We start from the raw sequence: 22,193 nt of genomic DNA on the forward strand, positions 1-22,193 counted from the left end.
TACTACTCGAAAGGGTCCAGAGAAGAGCAACTAAGATGGTTAAGGGGCTGGAGGAGCTGCAGTACAGCAAAAGATTAGAGAAACTGGGTCTCTTCTCTCTCGAACAGAGGAGATTGAGAGGGGACATGATCGAAACATTCAAGGTACTGAAGGGGATAGACTTAGTAGATAAGGACAGGTTGTTCACCCTCTCCAAGGTAGGGAGAACAAGAAGGCACTCTCTAAAGTTGAAAGGGGATAGATTCCGTACAAACGTAAGGAAGTTCTTCTTCACCCAGAGAGTGGTGGAAAACTGGAATGCATCATCCAGAGGCTGTTATAGGGGAAAACACCCTCCAAGGATTCAAGACAAAGATAGACAAGTTTCTGTTGAACAAGAACGTGCGCTGGTAGGGCTAGTCTCAGTTAGGATGCTGGTCTTAGACCAGAGGGCCGCCGCGTGAGCGGACTGCTGGGCATGATGGACCACTGGTCTGACTCAGCAGTGCCAATTCTTATGCTCTTATGTTAGCCTAGTATCTTGCTTCCAGCAGTGTCAGACTCCCAAGAACTAGCAAAATGTGATTCTGCCTACCCCAGGGATAACTGGCTTTCCCTAGTTCTACCTTAATAACAGTTTATGGACTTTACCTCCAGGAATTAATCTAAACTTTTTTGTTAACCCAGTTACACTAATAGAAAATAAAACAATTACTCCATGGTGCATCCTCATATTGAGTACTGTGTGCAATTCTGATCGCTACATCTCAAAAAAGATATAGCAGAATTAGAAAGGGTATAAAGAATGGTGGAAAAATGATTATGGGGATGTACCAAAGAGGTTAGGGTTCTTTAGCTTAGAGAAGAGATGGCAACGGGGGGAGAGAGATAAGAGCGCTACAAAATTCTGAGTGGAGTGAAATGTGTAAATGTGATCTGACTTTTTCAAAAAGACTAGGGAACATGTCATGAAGCTACACATAGTAATACTTTTTAAACAAATAGAACAAAATAAAATAATTTTTTTACTCAATGCATTTTTTTACTCAAAGCAGTTCTTTTCCTAATAATTCCTAGTATCCTGATTTGTTTGTTTTTTTACTATCACCACATACTGAGAAGATTTCATTGTATTATTCGTGATGACACCTCAATCCTTTTCTTGAGTGGTGATGCCTAATGTGGAACCTAGCATCATGTAGCTGTGATTGGATTATTCTTAAGAACATAAGAATAGCCTTACTGGGTCAGCCTGGTCCTTCAAGACCAGTAGCCCATTCAGATCACTAGTACTTGGCCAAAACTCAAGGTATAGCAATATTCCATGCTACCGATCCAGGGCAAGCAGAGGCTTCCCCCATGTCTTAATAACAGACTATGGACTTTTCCTCCAGGAATTTGTCCAAACTTTTCTTAAAACCGGCTACGCTATCCGCTTTTACCACAACCTCTGGCAATGCGTTCCAGAGCTTAACTATTCTTCGAGTGAAAAAATATTTCCTCCTTTTGGTTTTAAAAGTATTTCCCTGCAGTGCCATTCTTCCCAATATGCACCACTTTGCACTTGCCACATTAAATTTCACCTGCCATTTGGAAGCCCAGTCCTATAAGGTCTTCTTGCAGTTTCTCACAGTCTGTATGCAATTTGACAACTTTGAAAAGTTTTGTGCAAATGTGGTCACCTCACTTTGTTCCAGTTTCCAAAACATTTCTAAATATGTTAGAAAGCACTGGTCCCAATACAACTCCCTGAGGCACTCCACTGCTTGCTCTCCTCTATTCAAAGAATTGTCCATTTAAAGCTACTTCCTGATTTTCTATCTTTTAAATAATTTCCAGTCCACAACAGAACATTGCCTCCTGTTCGATGGCTTTTTAATTTTCCCAGGAATCTCATGAGAGGCTTGGTCATAAACCTTTCTGAAAATCTAGATACACTACATCATCTGGTTCATCCTCATGTAAATTTATACCTCCAAAAATATAGCAGACTGGGAAGACTACTTGTGGCAAAATTACCTCAGATGTATATGCACTATACAATCAGCATGTTCAGAGAAGTTTGGGTGGGATGCAGGTAGAGGTCACTATTTACTTAAGTTCATACAGTTGACTCCATCTAAGTGCACGTTGGTTAAGCACTCGCTTCGGTTATCTTAAGCCTACCACCATGGTCCCGTATTTTTTTTAACATTAAAGTCAATGGACTTAAACTCCGGATAATTGCAATTCTGATAAGCACACAATCCGCTTATGCGCACTGATGATATAGGTCCCACCTCTATGCATTCACATTATGTTCACTCTGGTTAAAAGCAATTACGTTCTCACGTTGATGAGCCACGTGTTTCGGATCAGCAGTCTAGGCCTGGCCAGGTGTTCGAACTTTCGAAACTGCACCATGGTGTCTTGTGGCGAAAAACCTGTGTCTTTGGCTGGGCAAAAGTCGTCTGGCTGAACGTGTCGATGTCTTTAAAGAGACTTGACCAACGGGAGGGTCAGGTCTCTATTGCAAAACATTACAGTGTTCATCCTAGCCAAATTTCTCAGATTCACAAAAAAAAAAAAAAAAAAAAACGAGCCGTACTGAAAGATTGGCAAAACAACAGCAATCCTACTAGGAAACGGAAAAGAATTGGGAAGGCTGGAGACATTGAACAAGCGTTGCTGCGACGGTTTGACAATGATGTGTCCACAGGACTCCACATCTTCTGACAGCACTAATTCCGATATCTGTACAGTCATAAAGGACACTGCAGACAACCAAGAGTCTGATGAGGATGGAGATACTGCTGTGGTCATCATGACTAATGAAACACCTGCAGAGATTGTTTCCTTCTCAGACGCGCTGAAGTCTCTACACACGCTGCGTTGCTATCTGGAGATAAATGGATGTCATGACTGTGGCCAGTTTTACAGCATCAGTAGTCGGTTTTACAGCCTGAATCGTGCAATCTGCATGCAGAAAACAGTGACTGATTATTTCAGTAGAATGTTGGTTTAAAAAAAAAAGTTTACAGTGTATTGCCTTAGACAGAACAGTACTGGTTTTAAAACTGAACCATGTAGAATTGTTTTACGTGTGGTTTTTTTTTTTTTTTTTTGCTGAATAAAAGTTTTATTTCATTTGACTACAGCGTACTGTGATTTTTCATGACTAAAAAGTGATATTCCGATTAAGCGCATATGGCGGTCCGGTCCAGAGGCCTTGCACTTAAGCGGAGTCGACTGTATTTCATAAAATATGTATGTATTTTAGAAACTTAACATTTCCACTGCTCCTGAGCAAAAAAAACCCCAAACAAACCCAAAACACCAATATTTTCTTCCCTTAAAGAACCCTTAATTAGCTGGAAAATAAACACCTAATTATAAGAATTATGAGAACATAAGAATTGCCCTACTGAGGCAGACCTAGTGTCCATCTAGCCTGGAATCCTGTTGCTAACAAAGAGGCCAGTACAGGTCACAAGTACCTGGTAGAGTCCCAAAAATTAGTAAAATTCCATGGGGCCTTTTTACTAAGTCTTAGTGCATGGGTAAATATAGCTACATTAACTGCTTTTACCACTTGCTCCAGCAATGAATTCCAGTCCTTGAATAAATGATGAATGAAAAATGATTTTCTCCTAGTTGTTTTAAATGAGAGCAATTTTATACGATAACAAGCCACATAGATAGAAACCAGGGACATTTATGTCTGCTCAGAAGCAATGCAAATGTTAGTTTCTAAAAAACATGCATATTTTATCAAGTTTCAAGTTTATTGAGGTTTTGATTAATCGCTTGATCATAATTCTAAGCGATGTATACAATAGTAAAATTACAAAATTTGAGGAACAATACGATGCTTAACAAAAGCTAAGTCCTGCAGGACTATTGACAGACATGACAAAACTAAAAACACAAGGAAGGAAGGGAAAAGAACTACAAGTTGTTTGAAAGTAAAGAAGACATGCAAGGAGGGTACATGAGGAAAGGGGAATTTAAAATACTTCAATAAAATTATACAGTGAGGTTATAATTGGCTAGGAATCTAGCTAGCTAATTATCAAAGGCGTTAAAAAGAAAGCTCTTTAATTTACTCTTATGAAATATGCGCCCAAGTAACTAGTGACCCCCTATCTTTATCCCACTCAAACACCCCCTCAGAACATGCCCCTGATTGTATAGTGCATATACATGTGAGGTAATTTTATGAGGCCTTGTACTAGTATATATGCACAAAACAGCCTTTCTAAAATTATCTTTAAAATGTATTAAAAGTAGCTGTTTTCTGCCCTTATATAGGTTTGGAGAAGGCAATTCCTAATGGGTTAGAGCAAAGAGAACCAATTTGAGGGCTACAAGAGGTACGGTTTTCAGGGCAGTTATATGTATTTAAATTATTTAGCATACACTTATAACCCTCCAAACTTGGGGAACCTCTTCTCTTGTTCATAGATTAAATATTCCGTTACTTAAGGAAGCGCATTGGCTTCCAGTTGCTCACCGAATAACGTACAAACTAAATCTGCTAACTTTTAAATCTCTTCTATACAAATCACCTTCTTTTATTTATAGAGTATTGATTCCCTATATACTCCCTCTAGATCACTTAGATCTATTGACCAGCGTCTTTTGACAGTTCCTTCTCTTAAATCTATAAATACACGGCGACATTCTATTTTTTCTGTTACAGCCCCTCAAACGTGGAATCTACTTCCAATTTATATACGAGAAGAATCAGGTTTGGAGAGATTTAAGAGCAAACTAAAATGCTTTCTTTTTAAAGATGCATTTGATAGCTAATATAACTAGAATGTAGGACTAGATTAGGGTTTTCTACTAAGCCCTATGCTTTAAACTTTTTGTTTCTTCCCCCTCCCTAATGTTGTTTTGCCCTTATATGTTTCCTTTACTATTTTTTAAAATTGTATTTCTTTACCTCTCCCTTCCTTCTGTATCATTAATTTGTCTTGTCAGTCATATTTACATTGTCTGTTTCCCTTCAACTATTGTAATTTAATATTTTATACTTTGTACATCGCTTAGAATGTTAATAAGCAATTCATCAAATATTTAATAAACTTGGAAACTTGGATTTGTATACAATTATTGTGATACACTAAAAATTATACTTTGTGGTTTTTAAGAACCAACACTGCATCAACTACCGGTAATTCACCTTTATCTGCATGTTTATTTAGACCTGTTGCCAATTTGTACATCACCTTGGCAAGTAACTTTATTACTCTGTGCTTACCTTCCCCTTGAAAATAAATTATTTGTCTTAATGTGGTTTTCATGAACCACAAATTTTAAAAAGTAAATTTAAAAAAATGACAGCTGCTAGTAGCAATAACATGCTTTGGGGCATATGTTTTAAATAATTAAAACACTTAGGAAACTGAAGTTTATTTAGTCTTCAGCATTGTGCCTCTCTATCTGGACAAGCTACTTGTTCACAGTTATTGCTTTGCTCTTGCCTTTTTTTTTTTTTTTTTTTTACATTTTTAGAGTCACAAACAGCAATATAAAGTAGACAGCTGATGTGACGGCACAGATTTAAAGAATCCTTTTGCACAGCGGAACCAAGGACCTTACATTGAGTCACTAGGCCAACCCAGATATTGTGCTGGAGTGGAGAGTACATGTGAAAGACAGGTATGCTGTGTAGGATTTATTTTGAATTTTGTTGCCTGCTAGGGAGGGGGCAGGTAGGTTCTCTACAGTATTTCACCCACTGGTATGTCACCAGTTTTCATGTTGTGTGCTGTGATGCATCATCATATGTGTTTTTACCTTGAGCTTGATTAGCCACACCTGAACAAGGGAAGGGAATTTGGACTTAGCTCATGCGTTTCAGGTAAGACATGAGGGTGTAGCTAACAAAAATAGAAGTAAAAGCTGGTGTGACTCAAATTGCTGTGCATTGGGGATCTTGAAAGATTTTCTGAGTAGGAATTAAAGCATTTGTAAGCCTGCTCTTCTTGTTCTCAGTGTGACAGAAATCATTTGAAGCTTGATGGCTACCTGGCCATTTACTAATGTAAATTGGTATCCATTTGCTTTCAAGCTATTTTGGCAAAATATAATTAAAATAACAAGATTCAAAATTAAATAGAACAGTGGGCTATGAAAATCTGAAACTACTGAAGTACCGGTATATTTTAAGTCGGGGGTAACCAATGTGGGGTTCACATGAGATTTTTAGCAAAATATACTTTCACCTGATTAACTAGCGCACATTCTTTTGTAACATTGCAGAGCTATTTGATGGACATGAAATAAGAATTTTATTAGAGATTCACAAATTTTGATAAGTATAAATTGATATGTTCATGCAGTGTGTAAGCTCAGGGATTTCTGATCCTATGGCCCAATGTTGAAAAAGCTTGGATGCTTTTACTTTACAAGTATATGTAGGGTCCAGTTCTGTGGGTGTATTGAGTGAGCATCTGCCTTATCTCCAAAGAGGAGTAATTTATGTTCTAGGGCAGTGTGTCTAGTAGTCTTGAACACTAGGGTTATGCATAGTCTGTAAGTTGCTTGTAGAATGATATCACTCTTCTTTTAACTCCACCTTCTTCCTAGTAGGCTTGCTCCTGCCCCCTCAGTTGTTCAGATGTGTTTTTGATCTGCTTTGAGGCTTTATTATTTTCAGGGTTTTTTCATGTCATTTTAAGTTTGAGGCTTGGTGCCCAGAGGTTTCTTCTTGTTAGGACCTCTGCCTGGGAGAATAAGCAGCCTTACACAACGGAAGTCTGTTACTAGTAGGATCAGCCCTCGGGGACACCTGTCTAACCAGCCTGCTGTAATATTTTTGGAACTTGGGGGCCATCCCCTGAGTAGCTGTTTGCATCCCTGATTTATTAGGAGCTTGAGCACAGGTAGTTGGGCTCCATTCTGGCTTGGCCAGGATTAATAGTGGCCTGGCTGTGTGGTCCTCCCCCCATCACAGGAAGAGAGTGTCCAGGATTGAGGCTCAGCTCGACATTGGTCTGACTGGAAGCCTGAAGATCAAGTACATAGAATGAACCTGTGAGGCAGAACTCTTCTCCATTTGTTCCAGCTGGACTTCTGAGCTGAAGCAGACAGGCACCATACGGCACAGTGAATAAGGCTATCCATAGCCTATGGAGGAAATCGGGGTTTGGGGGGGGGGTCTGAAAAAGTATAATTTGAGGGGTTCTGGAGCCAGAGCTAGGATCTTTGTCCCCTTTCCCTGTGGTTTTTGAACTTCAGGGGAGCCCCCCCCCCCCCCCGGCTACTTTTGGTGCAAATTTGCTTTTGGTGGTGGCCATCTTGGATTTTAAATGATCTATTTATCCTAAAGCCTCCATCTGCCTCAAAACCCCTCTATTTTGCTTACAATCGATAGGGATGGACCCCTCAGGCCTTTCTACCCCTGTATCATGTCAAGTGTTGTGCTGAATAGTCAGTAGAGGAGAGTCAGTGTATTGTGGAACATGTGGGGGAGGAGTGGGAGTCTTGGGCTCAGCCTCCTCTCAGACCTCCCGAGCTGGGGATCTGCAGGAGGCTTGATCTCATGGGAAGAGACCCTTGTCAGAGCCTTCCAAAGGAGATTTGGCAAGCACATGAATACCGCAAAGCCCAGGAGGACTTTCAGGGAGTCCCTGCCAAGTTAATCAAGACCCTCTGTGCAAGACTTCACCTCGGATTTTGTAAGCCTGATGTGGAATGTTTTATTTAAACTTCTGGGGTCCCCTAGCATCTTCTGAAGACTTGACAGTTATGGTGGCACTGTGGATTTGTCCTCAGCTTGCGCCACGTGCAGACGAGGAAGTCCAGTCTGATATCTTCTGGGAGGATAGAAGGTTCAGTTCCATGCCCTTATTGTTCCAGGATGCGTTTTCCCTGGCAGAGTCTGGTTCTCTGCGTGAGACCAGTGGACAAGAATCGGCAGTGGCCCTGAACCAGGGTAAGACTCCACATTGTGGTGGCTGTTCAAGGCATCAGCGCTCCTGTTTATAATAGCTAGTTCACTGTGTGAATTGCAGCTGCAATTTCCGCCAGCCTATTTGTCACAATGCTCAATTATGAATGGCCCAGTGGCTCTGACCACATTCTTACCCTCGCATCCTGACATCACAAAGCTAGTCACTGACCACTGGGGAGTCTCTAGAGGGTCCCTGCAAGTGGCAAAGACTATGGCAAAGCTTTGCCCCATGACTCTGGGGCATCTGTTTGTTCAGCCAAAGGTGGATTTGCTGGTAGCCACAGGTCACCAAGAGGACTTCCTTGCCCAGTAAAGGAGGTGTGATGTTGAAGGATACTCAGGACCACAAGGTAGATGTGGTTCTGAAGAGGCAATTTGAAGCTTTAGCTTTAGGAATTAAAGCGGCAGCCACGGCTTTCTTTGTAGCACATGCTTGCTACACTTCCTTGGGTCCTGGCCTTGGAGGAAGAGGAGGATGCTCAGATGATTTTTTTTTCTGGGGTGAATTATGTAGCAGATGTTCTATATGATATAAGAGTCATGAGAAAGGTGTCAGCCTATTCTGTCTACCTGACAGATGCTCTGGATCAGACAATGGGCAGGAGACTCGGCTTTTAAGACCACCCTCAGCAGGCTTCACTTCAAGAGGCAGATGTTATTTGGAAAGGGTGTGGATGACCTGATGGCCAATGTTACAGACCTTTGCTCTAAGGCCTTGCTGGACAGCAAACTTTGGGTGGCTCAGAGCCTGGGGTGCAGGAATTTGAGGCTTTCGAAGATTCTGTTCTTATGCGGGAGGCCAAGTGATACAGAGGTCCTTTCAGAGGTTGTGACAGAAGGCAGGGGCAGAAGACAGCAAACCTCTGGCTCCCACCCCTCTCCAGCATCCAAGAGAGTGTAATGATGCCAGAACAGCGGCACCCTCTCTTGTTGAATAAAATTGCATACCTTTGTCTTCGAACGTCCACTGTTGTCTGTTGGTTCGGATGTGGTAACAACAGCATATCTGGATTTAAAAATGGTTTGGACAAGTTCCTGGAGGAAAAATCCATAGTCTGTTATTGAGACAGATAGGCGGAAGCCACTTCTTGCCCTGGATCAGTAGAATGGAATGTTGCTATTTGGGTTTCTGGCAGGTACTTGTGACCTGGATTGGCCACTGTTAGAAACAGGATACTTGGCTAGATGGACCATTGGTCTAACCCAATATAGCTTTCTTGGCTTGTTTTCCCTTGCCTAATAGATCTGCTTCAGTGCATCCCCTTGATTCAGAACAGTGGAGCTGATTCTAAGACAGGAAGAATTATGTCTTACCTGGCAATTTTCTTTTCTTTAGTTAGTGACACTGTTCTGAAGTCTTGCCCTTTTTAAGACCTCAGCCTGGGGTTCTGGGTGTACTGTGTGCTTCCTTTTCAGCAGTGGTGTACCAAGGGGATGGGGTGGTCCGCCCCGGGTGCAGCACATAAAGGAATGTTCCGAGGGCCAGCGTCATGATCTGGGAACTTCTTCACTGTAGCAGCAGCCTTCATAACTCTGTGCTGTGCTGGTGTTGGGCCTTTCTCTTTGCCAGGTTCTGCCTTCACGGAAGCAGGAAGTGGGCGGGACCAGCAGAGAGGGAAGGCCTGACGCTGGCGAGAGCAGCAAATTGTGAAGGCTGCGCTGCCAACAGGGACTGACAGAGAGATAGGTAGGTTGGTACCCACCCATCAAGGAGGGGAGGAGGAGAAAAATGCTGCATCAGACTGGGGGGGGGGAGAGGGAGGGAGGAAGAAGGAAGACCAAGGGAAGTGAGAGGAGAGATACCAGACCACAAGGAAGGGAGGGAGGGAAAGGAAGAAAAGGAGATGTCAGACTAAGGAAGGGGGGAAGATATACCAGGGTATGAGGGAAGGGAAGGACACAGAGATGCCAGACCAGGGGGAAAGTAGGGAGGGAAAGGGAGGAGAGGAGATGCCAGAGCTTGGAGGAGGAGGGAGAGATGGAAGGTAAGGAGAGGAGAGAGATACCAGGGCATAGTGAGAGGGAAAGTAAGAAGACAGAGATGCCAGACAATGGGGTGGGAAGGAAGGAAAGGAGAAGGGTGAGATGCCAAAGCATGGGAGAGGGGCAGACAGTGGATGGAAGGGGCAGAGAGAGGACATGCTGGATGGAAAGAAGAGAGTGAAGAGAAGATGAGGAAAGCAGAAACTAGAAATGACAAAAGGGGGAGAAAAGATTTTGTTGTTGTTGCTAGTTTAAAGTAGTATTGTAGCTGTATTGATAAACGTTTATAAATAGAAAAAGTTAATAAATATAAAATGAAGATACAATCTTTTAATTAAAACTAATTTTAATACACTTTTAATAACTTTGAAGACCTGAAAAAGGAGGTTTTGGCCTCTGAAAGCTACTGTATATACTCAAGTATAAACCGTGATTTTTGAGGTCTCTGCTTATATTCAGGTCACACCCAGCAGAACCTGTCCCAGACCTGTTGCAGGCCTCCATCAGGCCTGCCGTAAGACCTGGTGGTCCAGTGGTGGGCCGGAACAAGATGGATCTCTCCTGACCTGGCGGACTCTAAAAACTTCCACCTCTCCAACATACCTCTCAAATCCCTTGTGGTCCAATGGTGAACTGGAGCAGAAACGATCTTCCTATGCTCCTGTCCCGTGCAGAGTTGCTAGTTGAATGACTGCCGTGAGTTCTCGCATTACAAAGGAACTTTCTATTGTTAGGAAGGGATAACACCTATTAGATCAGAACAGTATTGCTGACTAAGGAAAAGAAAATTATCAGGTAAGACAATTTCTCCATATTTGCTCTCAAGCTATCATTACACTTTCCCCATCTGTATTCGCGGTTTCGTTAACCATGGTTTCGGTTATTCGTGGTTTTTTATTCCCAGGCTCCCCCCCAAATTTACATCACAGGAAATCACTGCTCCCAGCGTTTCACAGAGAAAATCGATGCTCCCAGTATTGTACGGAGAAAATCGCTACACTTGCAGTTCAGGTTATGCGTGGTTTTGTGTCTTTTTTTTTTTTTTTTTAGGGTTTTTTTTTTTAAACAGAAAACCCACAAATAACATATGAAAAGTTATTTGCGATTTTTCTGTATTTGCTGCCATGCTGTTCTCCTATCACCGCAAATGCGGATGGGGAAGTGTAAATTCATTTGGACACCTGGGCAACGAATGGATGAATTTTTCACTGCAGCATGGTATAGCACTGGATTATGATACACAAGACAAAAACTGTGTACAAAAGTCACCCAATTTTAGATAGTATATTTGTTATTTCTTTACATTATTTTCACCTAAAAATTCTGAAGTAGAAGGAATAGGTGTGTGTAAGTATTGGTTTTATATAAGACACTTTATAAAAATATGGAAAAATGTACAATGTTAAATGAAAATGAGACATAGGTTTAACTTTGTTGAAAGGTGAGCAGATGTTGATTTTTCAAGGTCATACAGATTACAACCAGGCTAGAGAAAACATGCCTTCTGCTGGAGGCAAGGAATACTGGAGTGTATTTCATGGGAAGGGGTGTGCAGCCTGAACATTTTTGTGTCATGTCATTTCCAGTTCAATTTGTGAGAATTTATGATGCCTTTTTGAGGGAGGGGAGCTTTTTTATTATGAGAAAATATTGTTTTAACAATGCATGCTCTTTCACAAAAAATGTGTCCTCTCTATCAATAGTGTGCACTATTAATGACACACAAAAAGCTCTAGAATTTCAAGGGTTTTTCTGTTTTAGGAGAAAAAAAAACCATGAAACAGCTCAGGAAATGTAATTTCAAACAAATGCACATCCCTACTGGTGTGCGCAGCTCCTTGTAGGCAGTAATTATATTACTGCAAAGCTGTGCTCTCTGCCTCCATTTGCTTGCAAGGTGCTGTAACCTATATGTCTGGACTGGTCTAGCAGAATGATGAAGAATTATGTGCATGCTTTACTTAAATTGCTTTATTTTATGCCAGTATATTACAGTTTGCGATTAAAGGGGGAGATCTGACAGATATATGGATGGTATGGAAGTTTCCAATATTTTAATTTGTCCTTTTATTCCTTCACCTAGCACCCGTGAGATTGTGCAGGGAGTATATGAAACGCTAACAGTTCTAGGTGCCCAGAATCTCTTTGTATGACCCCCGGTCTGACACTCGGGCGGACGCTGCTGGGCTTGTGGGCACTGACCAGATGTCTTCCCGGAAAGAATCAGCAGCTGGCCAAGACAGTGGGCTTTCGAACAACAGCAGAACGGATGCAGATGATGTGGAACTAACAGAGTTAGGACCCTTGCTACAAGTGAAGAGAGACCATCGAGGAGCTGCTGGTACAGCTAGTGTAAGTAACTCCTAGCCACAGCAACAGTCCAAGGGCTTCTTAGCTTACTATATATACTCACATATAGGGTGCTCCCTTCTTTGCTCCTTCAATTATTATGTTTGTATGATAACGCATATATATGTCACCCTATCTATCCACAGGTCCAGCATTTCCCTTTCCCACCCGCCCACACTGGTTCCAACTTTTCCACTTCCCCTCCAGTCTCAGTCCCCCAGGTAGTAGCTGATAAATGTCTTCCCCCCCCCCCTCCCTTCTCCATGTGATCACTTTCCTTCATACCTTGTCCTGAAGTTACAAACTGTTTCTGAGCCAATACAGAATCTTCCCATAAAGGTCTAAGCTTAGATACGCTGCCACATCCTGCCCTCTGCCTGACAGGAAATATAGGGCAGTTCCAGTGATGAAGTTCCTTTGAGGCTCAGGGCAGGATGCAGCAGGGTACCTAAGTGAGAGCCTGTACAGAAAGGCCCCAAGCCAGCACAGTTAGAGCTCCGAGACAAGGTATGAAGGAAAGTGCCCACATGGGGAGTCTGTGGCAGCAGCTGCTGCATGTGGGATCGGGAGAGGGTGGGGGGGGATGCTGAAACCTACTTGGGTGGATAGGGAAGGAAAATGCTGACTTTCAACCTTTAAAAATGGTCAAAAATTTTGAAATCAATATGCAAGTATATACTGTGTGTGTTTATATGTAATATATATACACACACACACAAGGGAATGCTGAAAAGTTCTCAGCCCAATGAAGAAGAGAATGACATAGATATGGTTCAGTCAGTGATCTGAAACAATGTCAAAACATAGAATTTCGTTTCTGCAAATTGACACTTAACGAAATAAGATAACAACACTCTTTTCAGCTGCAGTGGCAAAATAACACTCAGAATGTAAGGAAGTTGGTTGGGCTGAGAAATTTACAGCACTCCTTCGTGTGTGTGTGTGAGTGTGTGTGTATATATATATATATATATATCGATAGAGATATATAGAGGCTTAAAATTTTTAATCGTGCAATTAATCGCATAAATTGCACGATTAACACATCCTCTCACATTTCTTCCTGTTTAGTGCAATATATACATAGCGGGCATAAATTTTCAAAACGGACACATTTAAATTCAATTGTTCAACAGAAAGGTGCTATATCAAATCCCATTACTCCCCCTTACTAAACTAAAAATATAATAATTTATCCTACCTTTATTATCTGATGATTTTATCTATCTTTCACAATCAACTTTACTTCCATTTTTTTTCCTCTTTTTCAAATCTTAGTTTTCATCTCTTCTCTTTTCTTCCGTTCCCTGCCATTCATGGGCACCATCATCTTCTTTCTTCTCTTTTCTCTTCTTTCTTCCCTTCACTCCTCTCCCTCTCCTTCTATCCTCTGTCACCATCTGGCCTTGTTTTTCCCATCCCTATTTTAAAATCCGATCCCCCTCAAAGATCATTCTACTCCTCCATCTGTACCTCTTTCCCCCAGCAAATCTTCCTGTGATCCTCTCCTCCCTCCCTCTGTGGTTGGGTATCGCTTTCTCTCTCCTCCTTCCTCTGTGGTTGTCTGCCTCCCTCTCTCCATGGCTGGGTATCCTTCGTGGTCTGGTTGGTCGCTCTCTTTCCTTCCCTCCTTCTAACATTTTATAACCTGATTAAAGTAGAACACTACCGGCAGGATCACCAGCTCCATAGCCTCTCACAAACTCTTCAGTCCCTGCTACACTGGAACAGCTGATGAAACTTCCTGTTCGGGTGCAAGAGGCTGGAGCTGGCGAGCCTAATGGCAGTTCTCTACTTTAATCACCAGCATTGCTAGCAGGCTATAAAAGGTTAATTAGATGTAGGGAAGGAGGGGATATAGTGGACTGTGGTGGTGGTAGCAGGTGGCTGTATCCTACACTGGAACGGCTGATTTAACTTCCGGTGTAGCAGGAACTGAAGAGACCGTAAGCCTTCCATCAGTGCTACTGCTAGCAGGCTATGGAAGGGAGGGGTTTATAGTGGACCGTGGTGGGCATTGGCAGGTGGCGGAGCAGGTCCATGAAGACAAAGAGGCATTAACGTGCATTAAAATATGTAATGCACAGTTAACGCGTTGTATTAATGACCATACTTCCCTAATTCCCAAGAATAAATTCAGAAAATACTTAATAATAATAACTTTATTTTTCTATACCGCCATAGTCAGGCGACTTCTAGGCGGTTTACATTGTAAGAAGGCTGGACATTCAGCGAATAACAAGTACAGTACAATACTAATACAATACAATAAATCCACATATAATACAGTAGAGTGAGTCCAAATTCAAAACATACAATAAGTTTAAATACAGTACCGAATAAAGAGTCTAGATGCAGTACAATAGTCTAAATGGTAACTTACATATTAATTGGGGATCTAAGGGTAATGAGTGTCTGAAAGATTTAGAACATCCTTGAGGGGTCTTAGTGGGGAGGGGACCGTTTTAGCCAATGAATTTAGCGAAGAGGGTGGTTTTGATCGATTTGCGGAAAGTATTATAAGTCATGTTTGGTTCGTTTATGTGGTTTTTCAGCCAGGTTTGCTGTCTGTTCGCTTGGAACTGGAAGGTTCTGTCCAAGAAGGATTTGTATCTGCAGCCTGTTATCTTTGGGTATGCAAAGATGTTTTTGTTTCTGGTCGTTCTTGTGGGGTTGTGTAGGGTGAAGTGAGTTTGTAGGTAGGAAGGTGCTAGTCCCCAGGCTTGTTTGAAACAGGTGCAAGCGAATTTGAATAGAATTCGCGCTTCTATTGGAAGCCAGTGTAGCTTTTTGTAGTAGGGGCTGATGTGATCGTTTTTTCTTAGTCCGAAAATTAGGCGAACGGCGGTGTTTTGTATTAATCTCAGTTTTATTATTGTTTTTTGTGGGATGCCTAGGTAGATGATGTTGCAGTAGTCAAGGAGGGATAGGATCAGTGCCTGTACCAGCAACCTGAATGAAGAAGGGTCAAAGTATTTTTTTATGGTTCTTAGTTTCCATAGCGTGTAAAAGCATTTTTTCACTAGTGAGTTTGTGTGGTCGGTCATAGTTAGGTGAGTGTCAAGAGTGATGCCCAGTATTTTTATGTTTTTGGAAATTGCGTATTCGTGATTATTTATTTTTATCGATGTTCTCGTAATTTTGTCATGGACTTAGTGTATGGTTAACTAAACACATTTTCCTGTCTACAGAAAATGGGAGAGATTGGGATCAGAGATTTTATTTTTGTTTATTTAAAAAAATGTATGACCCGATACATCCAACAGTTCTATGCTTTTGTAAAGCTAAACATAGAGAATGACATAGGGACAAATTTTCCCCATCCCCGCCAGCTCTGTCTTCATCTGCACAAATCTTGAACATTTTAAAATCATAAATGTTCGAGGCTTGTGCAGTTAAGGCAGAGCTTGCAGGAGTGGGACGGAGACAAATTTGTCCACGTGTCATTCTCTAATTTCGCGTTTATGATAATTGTTAAACTCGTTACTGAAAAATGAATTTTTTAAATCTAATGAGCCAACAAACAAACCAGCAGTGCAGTTAAATTAAGTTGGTTTTTTTTAAATTAAAAGACATGGATGTGGGTAAATGTAAAGCATAGATTTTATATCTCCTGGGAACTCAGACTGGCCAGTCCTGTTTTGCTAGAGAGATAATCAGACCTGCTAGTGAGTTTGTGGAATAATGTGAAGGAAATCGCAGAGTCTACTGATAGAGACAAGTTTGAAGCATTCCTCCTCCAAGTTTTTGATGAAATGGAGATTAAGAACCTTGTGGTCTGGAAAACCTTTAATGAACTGAGATCGACAGTTACAAACCTATACACTCATTTGATCTTCTAGCTCATTGTTCACATTAGAGAAAGACATAGGACAAATTTTTCCCCATTCCCATTTTTCCCCATTGCAGGAACTCATTTTCTCGTCCCTGCAAGTTCTTTTCCTATCCCTGCCCTGTTCCTGCAAGCTCTGTCCTCATCTGCACAAGCCTCAAACACTTTAAAATCATAAGTAGCAACATTCTAGAGCTCAGATTGTGATGTCATAATGCCTCATTCCACCAATGCCTAAGCTCCGTCCTCATCTGCACAAGCCTCAAACACTTTAAAATCATAAGTAGCAACATTCTAGAGCTCAGATTGTGATGTCATAATGCCTCATTCCACCAATGCCTAAGCTGCGTCCTCATCTGCACAAACCTCAAACACTTTAAAATCATAAGTGTTCGAGGCTTGTGTGGTTAAAGCAGAGCTTGCAGGAATGGGGCAGAGACAAAACTCACGGGGACGGGGAAATTGAGTTCCTGTGGGGACGGGGCAAATTTGTCCCCTTGTCATTTTCTAGTTCACATATTGTGATCTCTGGACTAGTGCAGGTTCAACTCCTGTTAAATTCCCTTATTATTATTATTAAATTGTGACAGATTGAACTATAATTTTTGGTGGAACTCAGTTTGCCATATATATAAAATGGAACATACATTTGCAACACAAAAAGGATATATGGATAAATTCAAAAAGATTTGGGGACCATTAACAAAATATTGTAATAATTGAATTTCATTTTCCCATAATAAGAAAATAGTTAAAGAAGAAAGGGAGGGAGGGGATATGGGAGGGGGATTTATACTCTTTATTATAAATTATAAATAAAATATTATTAATAGATGGTATTCTTACATGAAAACAATGTAATAAAGGGAGGGGAAAAAGGTTAATAATTTAAAAAATAATTGATAAAATCATTACAATATATATGTTGTATAACTTTATAAGAAAAATAATTACAGTTATATGATATATAAAATCATAAGAAATATAAGATAAGAAATGTTATGTATAAAATACATTATAGAAATATCAAGTGTATTATTAAGATAATTGTATGAAAATTTATGACACTTGTTGTTAAATGAAAAAAAATCAATAAAAAAACTTAAACAAAAAAAAATTCCCTTACCGGTCCAATACCCGTTCCCGCTGACATAGTACATTCATTTCTTTATGTCAGTGTTATACCCACTTTCCATTTTTCTCTATGCCTCATGAGAAGAAACAGAATCCCTCCCTGGTGGCACCAGAAGCATGTAAACTCTATCCACCATTGGCATAATTCTAAATACCCTGGAGGTGATTACTTTATCTAAGATATAAGATCTTCTTACTCTGTGAGATTGGTTTATATCTCACTGTGACCACTTTCTTTTTGTCTAGCAGGTTGTATTTTACTTCCTGTTTTTGACTAGACATTTGAATCTGTCATAGTGGGGTTTTCATCACACCCGATAGTAGTTTTTTCCTCGACTCATAGTTCCATCACTGGGTTTGATTGGTGGCAATATTCCCACTAAATGTGTTTTGTATTGTTTTCTTTGGCTTCTATTGCTACAATTCACAAACAAGACCTTGCTCTGAGTTTACGTTTGTTATGGGACTTTACAAGTTTCCAAGTTTATCCAAGTTTATTAAGTATTTTGATTTATCGCCTATTCAAAATTCAAGGCGATGTACAGATAAATAAAAATTTTTGGTAACATACTTACAATTATTAAATTAAACAAACGATTATCTTAAATATACATAATATAGTACATTTAGAGGGTATTTCTACAGATTATAATGAGACAAAAGGAAAATTATTTAATGGTTACATTCAGTATTAAAATCATTAATTCAGTATTAAAATCTTTAATTCAGGGGAAAAACAATAGGAAGGGAGACGAAGACAATTGACCTATTAAATTAAGAATGCGAAAAAAAATTAATCATTAAAGGCATCTATAAATAGAAAACTTTTAGAAAACTTTTAGACATTCTTAGACACGCCGGATGGTGTGAATAACATGAAGAAAGACCTGGCGAAGCTTGAAGAATGGTCTGAAATTTGGCAGCTAAAATTGAATGCTAAGAAATGCAAGGTCATGCCTTTGTGCTACAAAAACTCGAGGGAACAGTACAATTTAGGGGATGAAGAACTTATGTGTACGATGGAAGAGCGGGACTAGGGTGTAATTGTATGTAATGATCAGTAGCCAAACAGGTTAAAAAGATGTCGGCGAAAGCTAGAAGGATGCTGGGTTGCATAAGGAGAGAGATGGCCAGTAGGAAAAAGGAGGTATGAATGCTTCTGTAAAGACTCTGGTGAGACCTCATTTAGAATATTGTGTACAATTCTGGAGACCGCACCTTCAAAAAGCTATAAAAAGGATGGAGTCGGTCCAAAGGAAGGCTACTAAAATGGTCAGTGGTCTTCGTCATAAGGCGTATGTGGACAGACTTAAAGGTCTCAATCTGTATACTTTGGAGGAAAGGCTGGAGATGGAGATATGATAGAGACATTTTAATACCTGCATAGCATAAATGTGCTTGAGGCAAGTCTTTCATTTGAAAGGAAGCTCCGGAATGAGAGGGCATAGGATGAAGTTAAGAGGTGATAGGCTCCAGAGTAATCTGAGGAAATACTTTTTTACAGAAAGGGTGGTAGATGTGTGGAACAGTCTCCTGGAAGAGGTGGTAGAGACAGAGACTGTGTTTGAATTCAGAAGGGCCCGGGATAGGCACGTGGGATCTCTCAGAGAGAGAAAGAGATAATGGTTACTGCGGATGGACAGACTAGATGGGCCATTTGGCCTTTATCTACCGTCATGTTTCTATGTTTCTTGTCTTTCTTATGTAGTTTTCTCTTCATCACGTACTTATCTGTGCAACAATGAGTTTTTCTTCTGGTTGCACACTTGCTTTTTTGCTTCCTGTTACTTCGTGACCACCTTCCTTTGTAGTGCTTCTCTTACTTCCCAATAAAATCCTATACATCACCTCTAATCTGCAGGCGTATTGCCTTTTTACAATTTATTAGGTCACTCTGAACTCTATGGTATCTTCAGTTGATGCTACTTGCTTCAAGAGTAAGTTCTACAATATTTGGTAGCAAACAGCTAAGCTCCGTTTGCACATTCTAACACACAGAGTAAGAGGGTGTAAGAGTTCAACGGAACGTGCTTTTTATTTTTCTTTTACCCTTCACTTTCTTTAGCTTCTTTTACTTCAGTAGAAATTCTATATACCTTGATTCTCAAGTTTCTGAAACGCCATTAAGAGGGCCCAGTAGTTAAAGAGTTCGACTGCTCCCCTCCTGGCAATTTGTTTTCATGGGTTCAAGCACTGCTCTAAGCTCACTGAGCTCTTCTTCTTTCAGTACATGAGGAGCCCCTTTGTTTTAAAACAAAAACCCCAAACACTTGGCATTCAACTATTTGGTTTTCCTTTTTTACAGGGATATTCAGCAATTCCATTCCCTGTCCACCTTTACTTGCTAAATATCTTGCGGGGATTCCTGTTACCAGCATATCGCTTGTACAATATGCTTCTCCTTCCTGTCTTATACTGACTTTTTTCTTTCAAGGCTTATCACAATTTTTTCTCAGCCTTCACGGAATAAAATTATCAGGAGGTTTTTCTCCCCACTAAGCCACTATGTCGCTCTAATTCTATGCAGTACTCCCCTGAAATTCGCGGGGGTTACGTTCTTGAAATGCCTGCAAATTTGGAAAAACCACGAATATCGTACGCAGTTTAAAGCCAGTAGTCCTTTCTTATTTTGTTTTTGAATCTTTTTGACGTCTCCATTGCCTATACTTAGATTCACCTGCCACTGGGAGGTCGTTTATTATTTTTCAACCTCCATGCATATAGATTTTCTTGGAGTTCTCCCTTTTACTTCTAGTAGAACATAGAGTTCCTCTGATCATGTTTTCTTTACATTCCTTCCCTTGCCTCCCTGCTCTTGAATTGGACATTAGGTCTTGGTTTTATGTGTCCTTGGAAACCAACTCTCCCTCCATCCCTTTTATTATAGCTAGGGAGTCCCACATGTGAGAATATCCTGCCTGCTTATCTAAAGATAAATCACAGTTACTTACCATAACAGGTTCCAGGGACAGCAGGCAGATATTCTCACAACCCACCCACCTCCCCTAGTTGACTTCTTCATTTGGGCATAGAACTGATGACCTCATGAGCTGGCATCGGGCGGGAAGGCACTCGTGTAAGCAGTCTAAAAGCTTTAGTGACACTACACTTTTCACTGTCTGTACTGGGCTCCATGGATGACATCACCCACATGTTACGGTAAGTACTGTGCTTTATGTAACCTGCCTGGAACTGTTGTTTAAGTGGGTAATAAATGCCATGGTTAGATTAGGTCATTCCTCCACTGTGTTTATCATTCTCTGAGCAGCCAGCAGTGCCTGGTGTATATACATCTCTGTTTTTCTGCAGAGTGATGAAGACCAGGCGTGTTCTACAGCACAGGAGGAGGAAGAGGAAGAAGAAGTTCGTGTGCTCACACTCCCTCTGCAGGCTCATCATGCCATGGAAAAGATGGAAGAGTTTGTTTACAAGGTATGTAATACTGAATTCCTGTAGTTATTATTATCGATTCAGTTTAACAACAAATGATTGACACAGTTCATGAAAACAACATGAAATTAAAGGGAGGAGCTAAGAGAGGCAATTGGAAAGCAAAAGCCAAAAAGGGATTTGCTATTTTAGTCCCTTGATCGCTGTAGAGGAGACATAGCAGTTTTATTGCCTCTTACTAAAAAGGGAATTCAAAAAGGTCATTTTCCTTTGCCCAAGTGTTAAGATTAGTTGGGAATAAAAAGTTTAAACAAGGCTTTTTCCTTAATTAAATATTTAGATCAAGTCAACAGCATACTATCAAGCACTTAGTGCTTCCTAAAGGACTGATGTTGGATTTGGGGGTGGGAGAGAAGGAAATCATGTCTCTCCTTCCCTCCCTCTCATCTTCTTTCTTTCTTGAGGTCTCTTATCTCTCTTTCACTCTCCCTCTCACTCTTTTTCCTCCACCCCCATAAGCAGCAGCACCAAGCTCTTAAGGCTGCTGGAGCTTACCACCTTGGCCATAGCTTCCACTGGTGGCACCTCCAGTTCTGCTCGCAGGTCTACATCCTTGTAGCGTTGAATGTGGGTTGCCTGCTCCTTGCTCAGCTCATCTAGCCTGTCCCACCTCCTCTGACATTGCTTCCTGTTTCTGCCTGGATGAGGCGTGTCAGAAGGAAAGCTTCAGAGCATGTTCAAGTGCTGCTGGGGACCATCAGAAAACCGCCTTTAAGGTAGACTTCTATGCAGGGGAAAATATCCAGATTATGCCAAGAATGTGTGTGTGTGTTTGGGGGGGAGGGGGGTTGGGCTTGAAAGAGAATGAAAGGAGACAGGAGACACTGCAGTTTTTTAAATCATGTTGCAGTCCTATAAAATATGGTAATCTACAAATATGTATGGATAATCTAGGTAAGGACATTTACATCAGCTTGAAAGCAGATGTAACTGTTCATGCCTGTAAGGTAGGGCCTGTTTCTGCCATTTCAAACTACTGTGGTATTTTATAAATTCACATAGGGATCCTTTTACTAAGTGCACTAATGGATTTAGCAAACACTAAATGCTAAGAAACCCATAGGAATTGAATGGGCTTCTTAACATTTAGTGTTTGCTAAATCCGTTAGTGCACCTTAGTAAAAGGAGTCCATAGGTGCACAATAACAGATTCCTTCCTAACCTCTTAGACCAGTGTATCTCAAACTGTGTGCCAAGGCACACTAGTGTACCTCCTGAGATTTTAGGTGTGCTGCAGTACACTGGGGAGGAGAAGAGGCACCGGCGCCCACTGACTGCCTACAGGACGTGCTCAAGAGGCACGTCCTGTAGGCAATCAGTGGGCGCCAGCACCTATCCTTCTCTCTGGCCCTCTTCTCTTCTGGCACCCCCTACTGGCATCTCGGGGCCCACCTGGAGGGCCTTCACATGCACGCGGACATTGACAAGATGATGTCACGCATGCGCGTGATGTAATCATGGCAATATCCACGCACTTCCAGGTGCCTCCCTGTACCCCTCTCTTTTGCCTTGGTCTTCTACAGG

The 22,193-nt window shown here is 41.0% G+C and overlaps 1 protein-coding gene across 7 annotated transcripts in view; it reads left to right on the top strand.

Annotated features, from left to right (window-relative positions):
• ADIPOR1 (adiponectin receptor 1) overlaps positions 1-22,193 on the top strand; it is a 35,458-nt gene that overhangs the window by 2,951 nt on the left and 10,314 nt on the right. Inside the window, exons 2-5 of one of the 7 annotated variants that reach the window (XM_033918012.1) lie at positions 5,479-5,625; positions 10,364-10,699; positions 11,988-12,256; positions 20,529-20,651. In XM_033918012.1, coding sequence (XP_033773903.1) covers positions 12,110-12,256; positions 20,529-20,651 — 270 coding nt within the window. In that variant the 5' untranslated portion in view covers positions 5,479-5,625; positions 10,364-10,699; positions 11,988-12,109. Of the gene's footprint in view, positions 1-4,315; positions 4,332-5,478; positions 5,626-10,363; positions 10,700-10,828; positions 10,916-11,987; positions 12,257-20,528; positions 20,652-22,193 lie in introns of those variants that run through there. The other 6 variants (XM_033918014.1, XM_033918016.1, XM_033918017.1 and 3 more) reach the window with 6 other exon arrangements.

The sequence above is a fragment of the Geotrypetes seraphini genome, chromosome 13, assembly GCF_902459505.1.
Source record: "Geotrypetes seraphini chromosome 13, aGeoSer1.1, whole genome shotgun sequence".
Lineage (NCBI taxonomy): Eukaryota > Metazoa > Chordata > Amphibia > Gymnophiona > Dermophiidae > Geotrypetes > Geotrypetes seraphini.